Genomic DNA, 15471 nt, shown 5'->3' on the forward strand with positions numbered 1-15471 from the left:
GTTGCTGTACCCTTAGAAAATTAGGTCTGCTGGTAGTGTCTCACAATAAAGATTGGGGAACACATGAGATTGCCCAGAGAAAACATGGAAAGAAGTGAACGAATCAAGGATTTACAAAGTTTGCAGTTTTGGAAGTTTGCCTTTCCTACCTGTCTTGCCCTCTTTGTAGGCCCTGTTCTATCACATCTTGCATGATACTTTGTATGATGTTTTGTGTTTACAGAGGCTCTTGATGCTTCTTGTATTAAACCAAAAGCTAGGGAATGCTTTCTAAATAGACATATGAACCACAAGCTATGGAAGGCATTACTTTATTGTGATAAGAAGGTACGATTTTTTTAAAATAATAACTTTTATCATTTTCAGTTTTAAAATCTGTATGAAGGCATGCTTACTACAGATATCTGGTTATAAACAGCTCTATTTGGATGTAGAAAGTGTGCGAAAAAAACCATATGATTCTGATAACCTGCAACATGAAAAGCTGCTTCTCAAGGTAAGTTTTGGTGTTCTGTATTTGGAGTTCACTGGAAAATAAATCAGGCTTGAGCCAGTAAGGCCTGTGTGGAGAATCTGGAGGCTTACACAGCCATCTGATTTCTTTGCCTCTCAGAGAATTTTATTATATTGGTGAAAGATTTTTAGTTAACTATTTTTATAATTTCCTGATAGGCATCAATGAAATAGATTCAAATTTTATTTTAATGCTTTTAATTCTGAAATAAATTATAAACTTATAAAGGGAGATCTTTTCAACTGAGAAGTATGAGTCCACAAGCTTCAGATTTTTTCCTACTTTTTATATAAATCCTCACATAAATTAGGCATTTTTTCAGCTTACTCTTGAATTATGAACATAGATGTCCCTTTTCAGATTATTATGTCAGATCTTTTGGGATTTATGAAATGTGCCAAATATTGCCACAATAGATTTAAAAATTAAGAGAGTAAAGAAATTTACTTAGGACCTTCCTATTTCTTATTTCTGAAGTAAAAATGCATGAGGCCAATGAGATGCTGAAATTCCAGAATATCAGGCCTGGAGTAAGCTTTCCAGATCATCTGATCTAGTACCTTTATTGTAGGGATGAGGTTAGTTCTAAGGCCTAGAGGAGATGAAGTCATTTGCTTTAGAAAGATCAATTCTGAAATAGAGCTGAATCAGCTGCCCATCCACTTCACCTATTCTAATTATATTTTTAAATGGTTATAGTTAGGGAAAATAGCACATGGCACCTGGTGTTAGGAGTTTGTTATAAACTAAAAGTGCAGTGGAAAGAAACAAACAGTGAGAGTATTCAAGTAAGTAAGAGACAAGTTTAAAAACAACAAAACTTGTTTTCAGGAGGAGATAAATATACACTTCACCTAATTTTAAAAATAAAACTTGATTTTGTCAGTGAGGATAATAAAACTACTCAAAAGACTGTTGCTGCGGGTTGAATTTTTATGTTTCAAGTGTTAGCACAGTGCCTGGCACTCACTAAGGGTTGACTTCTTTATAACTTCCTCGTCATCATTATTCCCTTAACTTCAGACCCTCTCTACACAATACCTTCCCTTTAGAGAAGGGGTAAGACCCAAGTCCTAGCATTTGAGTCAAGGGAATTTTCAACTTGGTGATTCATCATGAAACTCATTCAGAGGTGAAGAGCCAGTTGCTGGCAGTGAATCACCCAGCCTCACACATGCTCAGCAGGGTAAGGGGCTAAGGAGATCTGTGTTTCTTTAAGTACAGTCCAAGAGCCACCTTCACTAAAGTTAACCAGTGTTTAATATTGAGAATCCAAGGTTCCACCTTTGCCTACGAAATCAGAATCTTCAGGGGTGGAACCCCGAAATTTGATATTTATGCATGCTGAATTTTGAGTTTTAGTGGTCTTACCTTGTCTCTCACCACATCACTGAGGCCTCATCCTTGGCATAATCAAACCCTTGCTGAGCTCATGGAGAGAGGCTAAGGTGAGCAGGTGCATGTGTGAGTAATGAGAGAAGGGACCAGATAAAACCCAGTCTAATGATTGGATTCACTTCAGGGCCAGAGTGCTGACCCTGTCTTACAGTAAGGTCACAAAGTCTTCACATTTCATTCTAGGTCACAGGATACTCCTTTCATTAGGAGTCCTTTACTCAGCAGTGCCTGAAATGGTAGTGAAGTGGGAAAAATTTAAAAAAAGCAAGTATTTCTGTTTTGCAAATTTTCACAAACTTTCTTATCAACTTTTGTAAGTCTCTTTCGTCTGATGACTTGCGGTGCTGAATTTAGAAAACGACTGATTACATTTTTAAACTTTATTTTGCACTAATTGGTTTGTTGCTATCCAATATTTGATAGCTATTCTTAAATCCTCAATCTTAAGGAATATATTTACTTACAACCAAGTCATATTCTTTTTCTTTTAAAACTATGAAAATTTGTAAAATAATGATCATATAGGTTTTAATACTATCAGTGTTATTTCTCCATGATCCCCTCCCTGTCTCAGACTTATTTTCCTTCTGATTAAGGATAATCACCCGCCATTAGAATAGAGCCTACTTAAGTATATAGTGTTTGAGGCAAGGACCAAGTGCCTGGCACTGTGTTCTTCTCAAGGAAGCAGTTTACTAATCCTGGTATATATGTATTACTTAGTAAGTAAAGACATCTCATTGTTTTCGATTTCTGTGTATTTGTTACCTTTTCAAAGTCTACTGTTCTTTGTATGTCTTTTAAATTGGAATAAGTATGCTACATTTTTTAGGCTAATTGAAAAGTTCTCTAAATATAGTCTTTGTTGAGCCTATGATTTGTCTACAAAAGTTGTTTAATTAAAAGCATTCGACTTACCAGTATATCAGCTATGAGAAGAAAAATGTCTTGGTAAATTACGAGCATCACTATTATTTGTAATATGGAAGCATGTTTGTACAGCTTTGGAATCTTCTAATGCCCACGAAAAAATTGAAGGCTAGAATCTCCAAGCAGTGGGCTGACATTGGTTTCCAGGGTGATGATCCCAAAACAGACTTCAGAGGCATGGGAATACTTGGATTAATCAATCTTGTGTAAGTGAAAATAAATTCTCTTTAATTCTCTAAATGAAATTACATGTAATCTCTAATCTTGTTAAATTTTAGTGAGAATCAATCTAGTTTTATTCTATCTCTGAATTTTAATAACTGCTGTGCTAAAGGTATTTACTAATACGCTGGCAACAATATGAATACATAAGCCATATACCGTGTGTGTGTGTGTGTGTGTGTGTGCGCGCACACGCGTGCATGTGTGTGATTTCTTTACTTCCCAATACTTGCCTCTTTCTTTCTCTTCCTAACCGCCTTTCTGATACCTTTTAAGGAACTGTGTGTACTCTCTTCTTAATCTCTTTATCCTCTTGCCTGTTCTCTCTTGGCTCTCTGACTTCATTTTAGGAGTTTTAACCAGATAAGATAATGATAAAGCCTCTAAACACTTCTTTGCCATCTGTGACAAGTAATTTAAATCCCTGACTTTTCAGAGCCTATATGAACTGTCTCTTGTTTTTCTTCTTTAATATTTATGCTTGGGCACATGTATGAAATCTCAAAATATGTAACTAAAATCAGAATTGATAGCCAAAACTATTTTAGAAAGTAAACTGGAAGATTAATATGAATATGCAAATGAAGATAGTCTAGTGTTTGGGTCTGTCCTTGAATTGTGATTTATAGACTATAAAATGCCTAGAATGGGAACGCTAACCATTAAGAAAGTTTGGATAATTGTTACTGTGAAAAATTAGTCCTGAAACTGAGCTAATTTATGTTAATATTCAGAAAAGGTATCTAGGTCAATATGGATAAGGCCGTTTGGGGGGAAAATAGAAGATAACAGTAGGGCTTCAATATCTACAATTTTTTCCAGTTACAAAAGTATTTCATTTTCTGTAGTACCTAAATTGTATGAGCATGAAAGTTTTCCATGCATCTACTTTTCAAAGATAAAACACCGTTGTCTGAATAATAATAATAATTACAGAAAATGAGATTGCCAATTTTCCACTTTGATAAACAGAAACTTCCATTTGGGGAATTTAATTAGAATAAATGCAGTTTGTTTTCACTTGGAAAAATTATGAAATATTTTAAAATTCATTATTGTTCAGAACACATGGATCTTTTGTTTTTAGCATTTAAAGACCATCTTTTTTCTTGGTACTTATAAACTACACAGATAATTGAAACTTAATTAGACACACACACATTCTTCTGATGCTTCCTTTCTTAACTTTTGCTGAGTAACCTTTCTTTTGGTTCATTTCCTCAGAAATCAAGATTTTTCAGCATTCGCCAGAAGATAATTTAATTTAGCTTAAAATTTAAATAATTTAATAGAATTTGATTCAAGACTGTGGTAAGGAGTTCTGGTAGACCTTTAAATGATTTGCAGATATTTTTACTCTATTTAGAGCTAGTATCTACTAATTTGAAAAATGACCAAGATTCAGATATATTAATTATTTGATTGCCATTGATGTACTAGAGATGCTTGAAAACATAAAATTAGCTCTCATTTCTCTCTAATTATGTTTGTTGTCCTGTGTATGGAGCTATAACTGTTCAGGATCAAAATAAAGATACAGTCAGGAAGCAGGCAAGCTGTTCAAATACCTTTATGTAATGAATTTTAAAAATTTCTTGGCCTTTGTCATCAAATCTCTTGAAATATTTTGTTGCTTTGAAGGACAGCTGGTAGTTTGACAGATAACGATGTTTTAGGTAAATGAATGCTCAGGCAGGTATAAAATAAAAAGGATATTTTACAGAACATGAATTGAAGAGAGACTGGAAAAATCTGAATAAATGAGGAAAGAGAAGCAGAAAGGTAAAATATACAAGCTAAGGCCAAAAATATATGTAGGAAGGGAGAGAAGGCAGGAAGGAAGAAAGAAGAAGGAAGGAAGGAAAGAAGGGAAGTAAGTCAGTGCAGATTATTGTAAGGAATAGGTCTCCTTATTACATAGATGCTTATTTTCCTTAGATACTGTTTACATAGGGGTTTCCTAGGTAAGTTCAGCAAGGAAATTAAGTTTCTCTGTGTTACAGATTGAATATTTTAAAAGTAGCTTGATGATTGAAATACTAATATAATACTGAATTGTATTAAGTATCATGCAAAAAACAAGAAATATAAATAGTCTACTAAGGGCATTTTAGAGCCTGCCTCCAGATAAAGTAGAAAATTAGAACATGTAAAGAAAGCATTGCACTAAAACAGGACTTTTTTCTGTTTGGGGATTTACAGATCCCTTTGAGAATCAAATGGAAGTTTTGTATATTCTCTCCCCAGAAAATGTACACACAGAAAATGTATGAATAATATAAAGTGATTCATGGATCCCCCTTTGTTCATGAATGATCATTCATTCATGAACTTCTAAGTTAACAATCCCTGTTTAAATGGGTTGAAAATTAGAGCCAATGAAGAAAAATGGAAGTCTGTAGTATTAACTTGCAGAAGGAAAAATAGAGGGACATTTGGTTAGAAATTTCTATGCTTTATGAAAATGTCAATGACTGTGCCTTCTAAAATTTAAATAAACCATGGAAATCCATTTTTTCTTCTACTTCTTATCCTTACGTAAACATCCAGCCAGTCATCATATGTGTATGAGTATCAGTGCATTATGGGGTGATCCAAAGTTTGAATAGATTTGGTCCCTGTCTTAAAGAACTCGAAGAGGTTGCATTAGTACAAGCCAACAGTATTTATGAACCTTTATATATTTCTCTGTTGTACCTGCTAATACTTCTGTTTTGTGGCCAGTATTTTAGTTACACCACTGATCAAAGAGCGTTTTTTTTTAGTGCAAAAGGAAGGCTATTGACTTTCTTCTGATTGCATTGACAGTGGCATTAAGCAATATAGACTCAAGTTGCAACAGAAGGAATGAGCTCAGGTGAAAGGAAGTGTCCTAACAGGTACACAGTGACTACTTTATAGAAAATTTAGAACAAACAAATAATCAGAACTCTAGATTTTCTTTTAAAATAGATAAAAGTCTCTTGTTAGATCATTTATTTGTCAAAATACTTCAAAGTCTAGCGAAGGGTCCATGTCCTGTACTAGATAGGCCTGATGGCTCAGAATTAAGTTTTGATTCAGAAGCATCTTGGAGTCACTGAAGTGACTTGAGATGGAGATTGGGATGCTTTTGGCAGTAAGACTGTCACTTTGACAGTAGCTTTTAAAATTGCTTCTGGATATCTTCAATTTGCATGACGTGTTAATTTCATTATTTTTCTTAAACTTTTTCAGGTATTTCAGTGAAAATTATACCAGTGAAGCTCATCAGATTCTTTTGCGTTCAAATCATCCAAAGTTAGGGTAAGCTGGATATGTTAAAGAAACCATAAGCTCTTGAATTGAAAGTATTTCCGGGTATTTTTTAAAATTAGATTATTCTAGTTAATAAGAACTTCATAAAGAATATTGCGTGATATATTATTTTATGGCTAAATGAGATCATAACCAATTTTGTATGTAATTCAATATATTTTTATCGCAAGGTATAGTTTATCTATAAAATGGACATAAGGACCTTATAAAAATTTTCTGAGAGATAGATTTGAAAATAAGAATATAGGAAATGGCTTTGAAATGGGAATAAGAAAATGAGAAATAGCTTTGAAACTTGTGAAGTGAAATGCAAGTTGACATCATATTATTAGCTTTGTCATTATTTTTATATTCCAATGATACCTATCTTTGAAAAAGCATTGTAACGCTATTACGCCATAAAAATAAATACCCTGATAATGGAGGAGAGAATATCAGATTACCCAGTATACTTTAGAAATCAATGAGGGTGTATGTAGTACTCTTTTTAATTTTTTTTTAAATGATTTTGGTTTTAGATAGTCATGTGGCCAGAGCTTTGTTTTCATATCTTAGATAATATCCAGAAAATCAACAGCCTCTAAAGAACATAAATTAATATGTAGAAATTTTTGTAAACTCAATACAGTGTTGGAAATGGATCAAAGTTACTTTTTCCTAATTCCTTGCATAATTTAAAATTTACTTTATGAGCTATTTTGGCTAGCTGGGGTAACTGGTAATGTTTCTGACATAGGTATTCTTATGCAATAGTTGGAATCAATCTTACAGAGATGGCTTATAGCTTGCTGAAGAGTGAAGCTTTGAAGTTTCACCTCTACAACTTTGTTCCTGGTATACCAACAATGGAACACTTTCACCAGTTTTATTGTGAGTATTGAAATGAGTTAAAAGTAGAAATTTCTAAGAGAATTTTTTAATCCTTAGGAAAGTATTACATATAATACCTTTATCAAATATGTAACTTATACTTGTCATTTTACTATTTAGGATCTTTCAAAAACAGGAAGATAATGGAAGATGGGTATCCAAGAGTATCTTGTACTTCAGTTTATATATTTGCTGATTTAAAAAATTCAGTGAGGCAATTTTTGACATGTATGCAAATGTAGGGTTTACACAGTTTTTCTGTCGACGTTTGTTTTCCAGTCAACTATAAAGTGAATTTTTCTTCCTGGATACTGGTTAGTGAATGCTGTTGAGTCAAGGACAGATCATTTGGTTGCTCTTGTAAGGAAATTTCAGGGAACCTTTCACACAGACACACACACACACCTTTTATTTCAAGGCCAGGTTTTCTTGTGTTAGGTTGGGGTATTAAATAACTGTTCCTAAAGCAGTCATATCACCGCTGTTCCATTAACTTTTATTGTGATAGTTGAATGCTGAAGGTTTAATTGAATGAACCCATCTTCTGAAGCTATTGCTCAGAAGCAAAGAATTCAACTCTAGCTTGGCTTCATACTCTATTTTTTCTTGATCTTTTCGTGTCTTTAGATAGGACATAGGAAACTAGCATATAGGAAACTACTTAGATAATAAGTGTCCGAATCATAACTTCTTCAACTCCATTCTTGAAGGAGTCATCAGGTCTCTCTTCCCCACAACATCCCATGTTTACTTACCCCCTAATTCCAGGTTTGTCTACTTCTTAAATTCCTCTTGCACTTGTCTACTTTTTCCTATCCCATTGTAACTGCACGACATCAGTCCTTTGTTACTACGTTACTGTAATAGCCTTTTCCCTAGTTTTTCAGTGATGACCCTCCTCCAAATCTCCACATTGAAGGTATAGTTATTTAAAATGAAAATCTAGTCATTTTCTTTCATCTTGTTGCTGAGGAACTGTTTTTTCCCCCCACCAGTCTTATTTGATTTCCTCTCCTAAATCTCTCATTGACTTTGAGCATAGTGCCTAAACTCCTGAGACTTTGCTAACTGCTTCCAGATATTTGTTTTCTGTATGAAATAGATGCTTGTGTAGTGGTGCCTGTTGAACATAAAACAAATATAAAAAGAAACAACCAAAAAACTCCCTCCCCCCAATCAAGCATTTTACCATATTTAAATAAATACAGGAGAGTGACAGGTAGGAAAGCAGTACAAAATGACCTCTGTGCAGTATTGTTTTCCCCTGCAGAGGGGTAGCTGGAGCATCTTTGGATACTGTTGCTTCCAGTGCCCTCAACACCAGCATCTTGTTTGGCTCCTGACCAGGAAGAGCATCAAAGTAATATGTGAGGTGGAAAAGTCGTTATAGGACCTTCTTAGTTGCCTTGTTTCTATCAGTCCTATCCATGGAGCTGTGGATCATCAGGAAAACAATGAAGCTTATGTTTTTCAAATTTCTTGAAACATTTAAAGCAAACACACACACACACGTACGTACATCCATCTTTTACGCAGAAGTTTCCCCCTCAAAATTGATTTTCATACCCTTTACCGATAGTTTCATATCTTAATTAAGGTTCTGCTTTTCTAGGAAGGGGCGTATTCTGACTAGAAAATAATGTGAAACCTTATCTTTTAAACATACCTACCTTTTTTGGTTGGGGACTGAGCCCAATTCATTCGTACGAATCAGTTCCAAGATAGTAATTTCTATCTAAAAGAAAGAACTATATAAAGAGATTAGGTTTCACATTTTTTCTTTCCCTGTGATCTGTGTCCATCTCCCCTTTCCCCCTTTTCTCTCCTGCTATTTTGCTGTTGTGGTTCTCCATGGGCAAGGCGGAAGCAGTGAGTGGTAATTTAGCTCCTTAGCTCTGCTGTCACCTTTTGTACATCTAACGTGTAAGCACATAGTCACTGTCATCCTGGGAAGTCACTGACCTTTGGTTTGGTGGTTTCAAAAAAATAACTCCTCAAATTTACAACCAAAAAGTTATGACTAGTAACAAAAAGTTATGACTAGCTTCATTGAGGTATAATTTATATACCATAAAATTTACCTATTTTAAGTGTACAATGCAATGAGTTTTAGTACATTTACTGAGTTGTACAACCATCACCATAATCCAGTTGTAGAACATTTTTGTCACCCCCGTAAGATCCCTCATACCAGTTTACAGTTAATCCCTGTTCCTGTGGTTCTCCTGTTTTTAATCCCTATGGGAAAACCTCAGGTGTCCCTGCAGCTTTGGTTAGGGGCAGTAGAAGCATACAGGGAATTGTAAGTTTAGAAATTTTTTATGGTGTTTCTCTTGAGTCTGGTGTTCTAAACTCCTAGAGTCAAAAGGGCAATAGGAGTGCTTTATGGAAACAACTCTTTTCCATCACTTCATGGCAAGCTTTAGGAGTCTTATGCCATGTACGGCCCTGCCAGCATCCTAGAATTTCGGTATCTTGCAGTTTCCTCATGTCTCATTAAATCAACTTAGCCATTTCAGTCTCAGTTTTTTGAGTCAGTCTTTTTCTGACACCAGTTTACATTATAACGACCTCACTCTGAAGCAAGAAATTTCTAGTATTTTACTCTTGAGCAGTTTGTTCTAGACTATATAGTCATTTGAATAGGTAATGAAAGCAATTTAAAGGAATGGTAAACAGCTAAAACCTGATAGCCAGAAATACTAAAACAAGTTGTATTCTATAAAATTTAGATGGATGTCTGACTTTTCATACTACCTAGAACATTAATCTCCAAAGTTTTTGATTGCACACCCCTATCAGGATACTGGGGGTAGGGTGCTGGAGAACACAGACTCAGTTTATATATGGATGAGTAATTTCTGTAGATGTTCTTTTGTGCTAATGTATACACAAAATAAATTTTGAATGAAAGAAAGACTTAAAATATTAGTTAAAAATAGTTACAAGATTACTATTCTCAGCTTGTCTTTTGGGAACAGGAAGCAGATGGTGTCCGTCTGCTCAAAGAGGCCTTATTCTTTGATTTATCCCATATCCTGGTTGACAAAAATCTGTTTTATCATATATGAAGGGATTAATCTGAAATCTTTCTTCAGTGGACCTTCTTATGAAGTGCTGTTTCAATGTTGAAATGTCATGGTTCTTACCTGTTAATGTTTGCTTTATGACTAATGTTTTAAAATTGAATTTACGTTTATTTCACACTAGACAATTATGATAGCCTAGCCACCCTTTTATGTAAAGTCACTGGCTTTATCCCACCCCCCCCCCATTTATCTGAAATAAGTCACTTCTATCCCTTCTTGAATATAGCTTTTCAGAAGGGAAAATGAGATTCTGGTGGAAACAAAGTCTAATTTACAACATAATAGAGACCACCTGCAAACTGTGTGATTTGGGCAAGTCATTTAACTTCTCTGCACTTCTGTTTCCTCTACAGAAAAATGGGAATAACAGTACTGCGTCATAGAATTGCCATGAGAGTGAATGAGCGCATGGCGAGGACTATAGAAGCATTTCTTAAATAATTAAATAGATACATTCGGTTGAATCCAAATAGGGTTTAGGAGCGGTTTTAAATTCGCATTTTTTTGTTGTTGTAAATATGTCTGTTTACACATTTATCTGAATTTTTTTTTTTTTTTGCGGTACGCGGGCCTCTCACTGCCGCGGCCTCTCCCGTTGCGGAGCACAGGCTCCGGACGCGCAGGCTCAGCGGCCATGGCTCACGGGCCCAGCCGCTCCGCGGCATGTGGGATCCTCCTGGACCGGGGCATGAACCGGTGTCCCCTGCATCGGCAGGCGGACTTCCAACCACTGCGCCGCCAGGGTAGCCCTATCTGAAATATTTTTAACATTTTGAGTGTGAATTTGGCTACTGTAATAAGGACATTGAAAAACAAAAATATTAAGCCTATTTCGAGTTCATGTATTCTTTTCTAAAAGGGAAGGTGCTGATATGATAGTTCATTGAAAAAAGCAGAAATAACTTAGATTTATAAATCAAGTGGAAAACAGCTTTTCTATACTTCATCCATTTTCTTGTACTTTTATTTTCCTGTTTCAGGGGTCTCTGGGGATAACCTTTTTTTTCTATTCTCAAGGTACCTTTTGACAGTCTCTCTTAAATTTGAGGCATTTTGTTGATTTTTTTTGCGACAAAGAGTATATGTACTCTAAGTATCTTATTGAAATTGATATTTATTTTGAACATACAAATATATTTCTTATAAAGTTCCTCAGGTTTCTAGTAGTTTAAGATGGTTTCTGATCATTGAATCCTAATATGGATTAGGATATACTTTTAAAATGAGATGGTTGGATGTGATTTCACTATTGAGCACTGTATTTATGGTTTCTTTTTAACTGCAGGTTATCTTGTGTATGAATTTGACAAGTTTTGGTTTGAAGAAAAGCCAGAAAGTATTATGTATTTCAACGTGTACAGAGAGAAGTTTCATGAAAAGATTAAAGGACTCTTACTGGATTGTAATGTATCACTTACTTTAAAAATATGAATCATCCGTAGTATCTTCTATTTCTACCACATTTTGCACACACAACAGAATTTATATGTTGTAATAGAAATTATCTGATCATTTACACTCCTTATATATAATTTCCTACAAAAATGTTTCAGAAATTCTATTTAAGAAAGCTAGTAGACAATCAGTGTATGTTTACACTTGTTTATACACTGTCCTCCAAAGGTACCTTATCCTTCCAAAGATCCCCTCTGTAGAGTCATGTGAACTACAGTTTGGAACTTGGGACTTAACCCATTTAGTGTAAAAGTACAAATCAGGTATTTTTATTAACTTGATTGATTAAAATGTGTAAAAACCAGTTTTCATGTTTATGTATTGTAGCTATCAAGTTGGTATCTTTTCAGAGCTCCTAAGATTTTTTGTTTTTTAGTCTGGAAATGATTGTTTTTTAATTTTCTTTGCCTTATTTTATTTGTAGGTTAATTAACAGAGAGATTCGTTCTTCATGGTTTTCTTTGTTTGCATTTCAATCACACGTCATACCGTTGCCTCATAGGAGCAAAAGGAGCATATAGATAAGTCAGAGAAGACGAAGAATTATGGCCTTTTCGCTTTCTCTGATTATGTCATGTAATAGGTAATGAGGGAATGACAGTATTAGTGATTAGCTTTTTTGTTTTTAAATACCACACTGAAATATCACAGTGGAATTTTAAAGCTTAAAGACATTTTCTCATCTTCAGTATTTGCTTTTTATCAGTTAGAGAGAAGAACTTGTAGTTAGTGCTTGGTATGAGGGCCTTTCATGAAGCTTCTCTATGGATGTATGTTTATGAAAAGAGATGCATTTGCTAAGAAAATCTTGATTATACTCAAAGAACAGGTGCTATTTCAATAAAGCTGTCTTTGAGTTTTAACAAGAGAAAAACAAAGCTTTTAAACATCTCAGTTAAACATCGTTGGTTTATTTTACTTACTGTTAAGTCTTGCTTCTCTTTGCTTTGACTCCACAGTGTTTCTAGATAACGATGTATGGACTTCGTGGGTATTCACTGAGTTAACAGTCTGTGGGATTCTAAAGTAGCCTAAGATGATGACTGTGCTTTTTGTATAGCTTTATTCTCCGAAAATCTCAGGAGAGCAGCAAGTGCTGTCAAGGATTATATAGTGATGAGATTCTAATAGGAACGATTTCTTCTCTGTGTGTTTTAGACATTTGTACTCATCGCGAAACTAAAAGTTTAAGGATAGGTTCATCCGATTACCAGATTCTCCCTAAATCCTACAAAAAGCAGCCTGTTAAACACATAATTTAATCTAAAACACGAGGATAGTTAGCACAGCTTTAAAATGGTATATATCAGGTGTTTAAGGACTGGCTTTTATGTGATATATAGCAAGACCTGAAACTTTCAAGTATTTGTTTATGTCTATTGACAAACCTCTCTCTTTAAACTTGCCAAAGAGAAGAGTGGTTAAAAAAAATAAACAATTGGAAAATAACAGATGCAGTGTTGTCTAGCACATACATTAAAAGTGCGTGCATTAAAATTCTTTTCTCAACAAGATAAAACTTAAAAATTGGGCTCATTTTATTATAATAGTGGCAAAACGCTTTTCAGTATTATAGGAATTTTAAAACTGGTTTCTTATAGGAGACTTCTCAACCTTGGGAGTATCTTAACTTCTTTAAATGTTTTCTATGCTTTATCATCCAGCCAGAGCTCTGTGAGATAAGGATCAGGTATTAACCATTAAAGTTCATTTTATCAAGGTGTTTACCATTACATGGAAAGCAATTGTTAGTCTTTTAGTTTTAGAAAATGTTTACCTTTATATTTTCATCTTTTAACAGATGAGGTCTTGAACTGATTTAAACCTTTGTCTGTATGCTTAATAAAAGAATGATTCAAGTATGGAAGAGGAAACTTTTCAAGTAATTAAGTTTTTCCCCTTCTAGGGAGTAAAACAAACATTTTAATAATGTTTTTAAAATGTTATTAGAAATTTTGTTCAATAATATATTATTTAAGTCCACCTCTGTTCGTATAATGCATTGTTCTGTTTTTGCTTAAAATAATCTGTAACCATTTCAGATAATTCTGTAGCAAATTGGTCTAAAAGCCACCAACAGATTCTGAGGTTTGCTAGTTTGAAAGCCAAGCTAAGTGCCATCAGTTGTAAATTAGAATGTAACATGAGCCTTCTGACTTTCATGTGATAATGACGTACATGAAAAGAAAAATATGATAATTGTGTCTGCCTTCCTACTTTTCCTTGCTTTCAACATTTGTATGTTAGAATTTTAGGTAGTCTGAAAATCCGTATTTAGAATCTTACCTGTTTCTATAATAATAAAATACCAAAGTAGTGATAGAATTGAAGTAGCAGGAAAATTGTTTGTTTTAGCATCAAAAAAGTGAATCAGTGCTGAAATGAATTTTTGTATGTGCCAGATTGAAGAGTGAACCAGTGATAAGAATAGTCTAAAAATATAATTAAAATGGTTGCAGTTTAAATATGTTCTGAAAGACAATCTCTAAAGAATTAAGAGAAATCAGGGGATATCAGCGAACCTAGACCAAACCCCTTTCTATATATAAATATGGTGGTATATAGTTAGATATAAAAATCAGTGTCTTACTGGCACCATTTACAATTTAGAAAACAGAACCTTTTTCTTAAAAATGCCCTTCCTGATTTTTTTCTATTTTAAGAGCAACTTGGATTTGTATGTATTTTTCTATGCGAAATACATATACTCTTCATTTTTATTCCAGTGTTCATAATTGTTTATGTGCTGTTTCTCCCCTTTGCATTCAGTGAAATAGAACTTGGTCAAAGATTTGCTCTAAGGAGAGAAGCATTACATGAGTGTGAAAGTGGAGTGCTCATTGCCAGAGCAAAAGAGATTACATGTTATCTTGGCACAGAAGAGAAGAAATTGGAGGGCAATAATGTTATTATCCTTCTTGAATTAATGATTGGGGACCAGCAGCTATTTTCTCAGGATAAATGGTCCACCCAATTTCTGGGGAGGGTTAGTTTCCATTTCATATTTATGAACCTCTCCACAGAGTAATTTTTTTTTAATGAAGATTAAGGGAATTGGTAAAAATCTGAGAAAAATCGTGAGTGAGTTGTTTTTGTTTTTTTTTTCCTGGCTTCAGCTTTCGATAAGAAAAATGTTAAATGTAGTGCAGGTAAGACCCAACTACTGCATTACTGTTATAGGGCGAGTCTATGTTTTTATTAAACAAAGTATTCAAAAAATATTTAAGCAGTAGCTTTCCCTGGGGGGAAAGAGTGCTGGTTGGCAACTTAAAGAAATAGATTTTTGTCTACTTTGGATAAAGCAATTAACTTCTTATGTAAAAGCAATAGTTGAAATGCGATGTCATTTTGTTTGGAATGTTGTGAGCAAATAAAAACATGTTGAAATTGTTATAAGCCTTTCTGTTAATACTTCTCACTTCCCATCTTCCTCATCCCTTATTTAAGTCATTTATGTTCATGAAATAATACTTTTCTTATTTAATCCTTTAATCATGTTCCTATAGAGTAAATCAGAATATACAGAAATTTTTTTTTATTTTTGTGACTTTAACTCATCCACTAATTACCTATTTAAGATGTTATTGGATAAGAACAATTGATTATGAGGCCAGAAAAGAAGCTACCATCCCCACCTCACCCCCGTTCTTAGAAAGGATAGGAATAATTCATACTTTACTGCAATATGTTTTTCGT

The 15471-nt window shown here is 34.2% G+C and overlaps 1 protein-coding gene across 1 annotated transcript in view; it reads left to right on the plus strand.

The window, feature by feature from the left end:
* The window catches only part of ELMOD2 (ELMO domain containing 2), a 29036-nt gene extending 13870 nt beyond the window's left edge, over positions 1-15166 (plus strand). The window contains exons 5-9 of the mRNA XM_029235905.1: positions 367-496; positions 2915-3048; positions 6281-6349; positions 7098-7231; positions 11606-15166. Coding sequence (XP_029091738.1) covers positions 367-496; positions 2915-3048; positions 6281-6349; positions 7098-7231; positions 11606-11751 — 613 coding nt within the window. The 3' untranslated portion in view covers positions 11752-15166. The remainder of the gene's footprint in view (positions 1-366; positions 497-2914; positions 3049-6280; positions 6350-7097; positions 7232-11605) is intronic.
* Positions 15167-15471: the final 305 nt, after the last annotated feature.

The sequence above is a fragment of the Monodon monoceros genome, unplaced genomic scaffold, assembly GCF_005190385.1.
Source record: "Monodon monoceros isolate NGI ecotype Baffin Bay Population unplaced genomic scaffold, NGI_Narwhal_1 Super_Scaffold_20, whole genome shotgun sequence".
NCBI lineage: Eukaryota > Metazoa > Chordata > Mammalia > Artiodactyla > Monodontidae > Monodon > Monodon monoceros.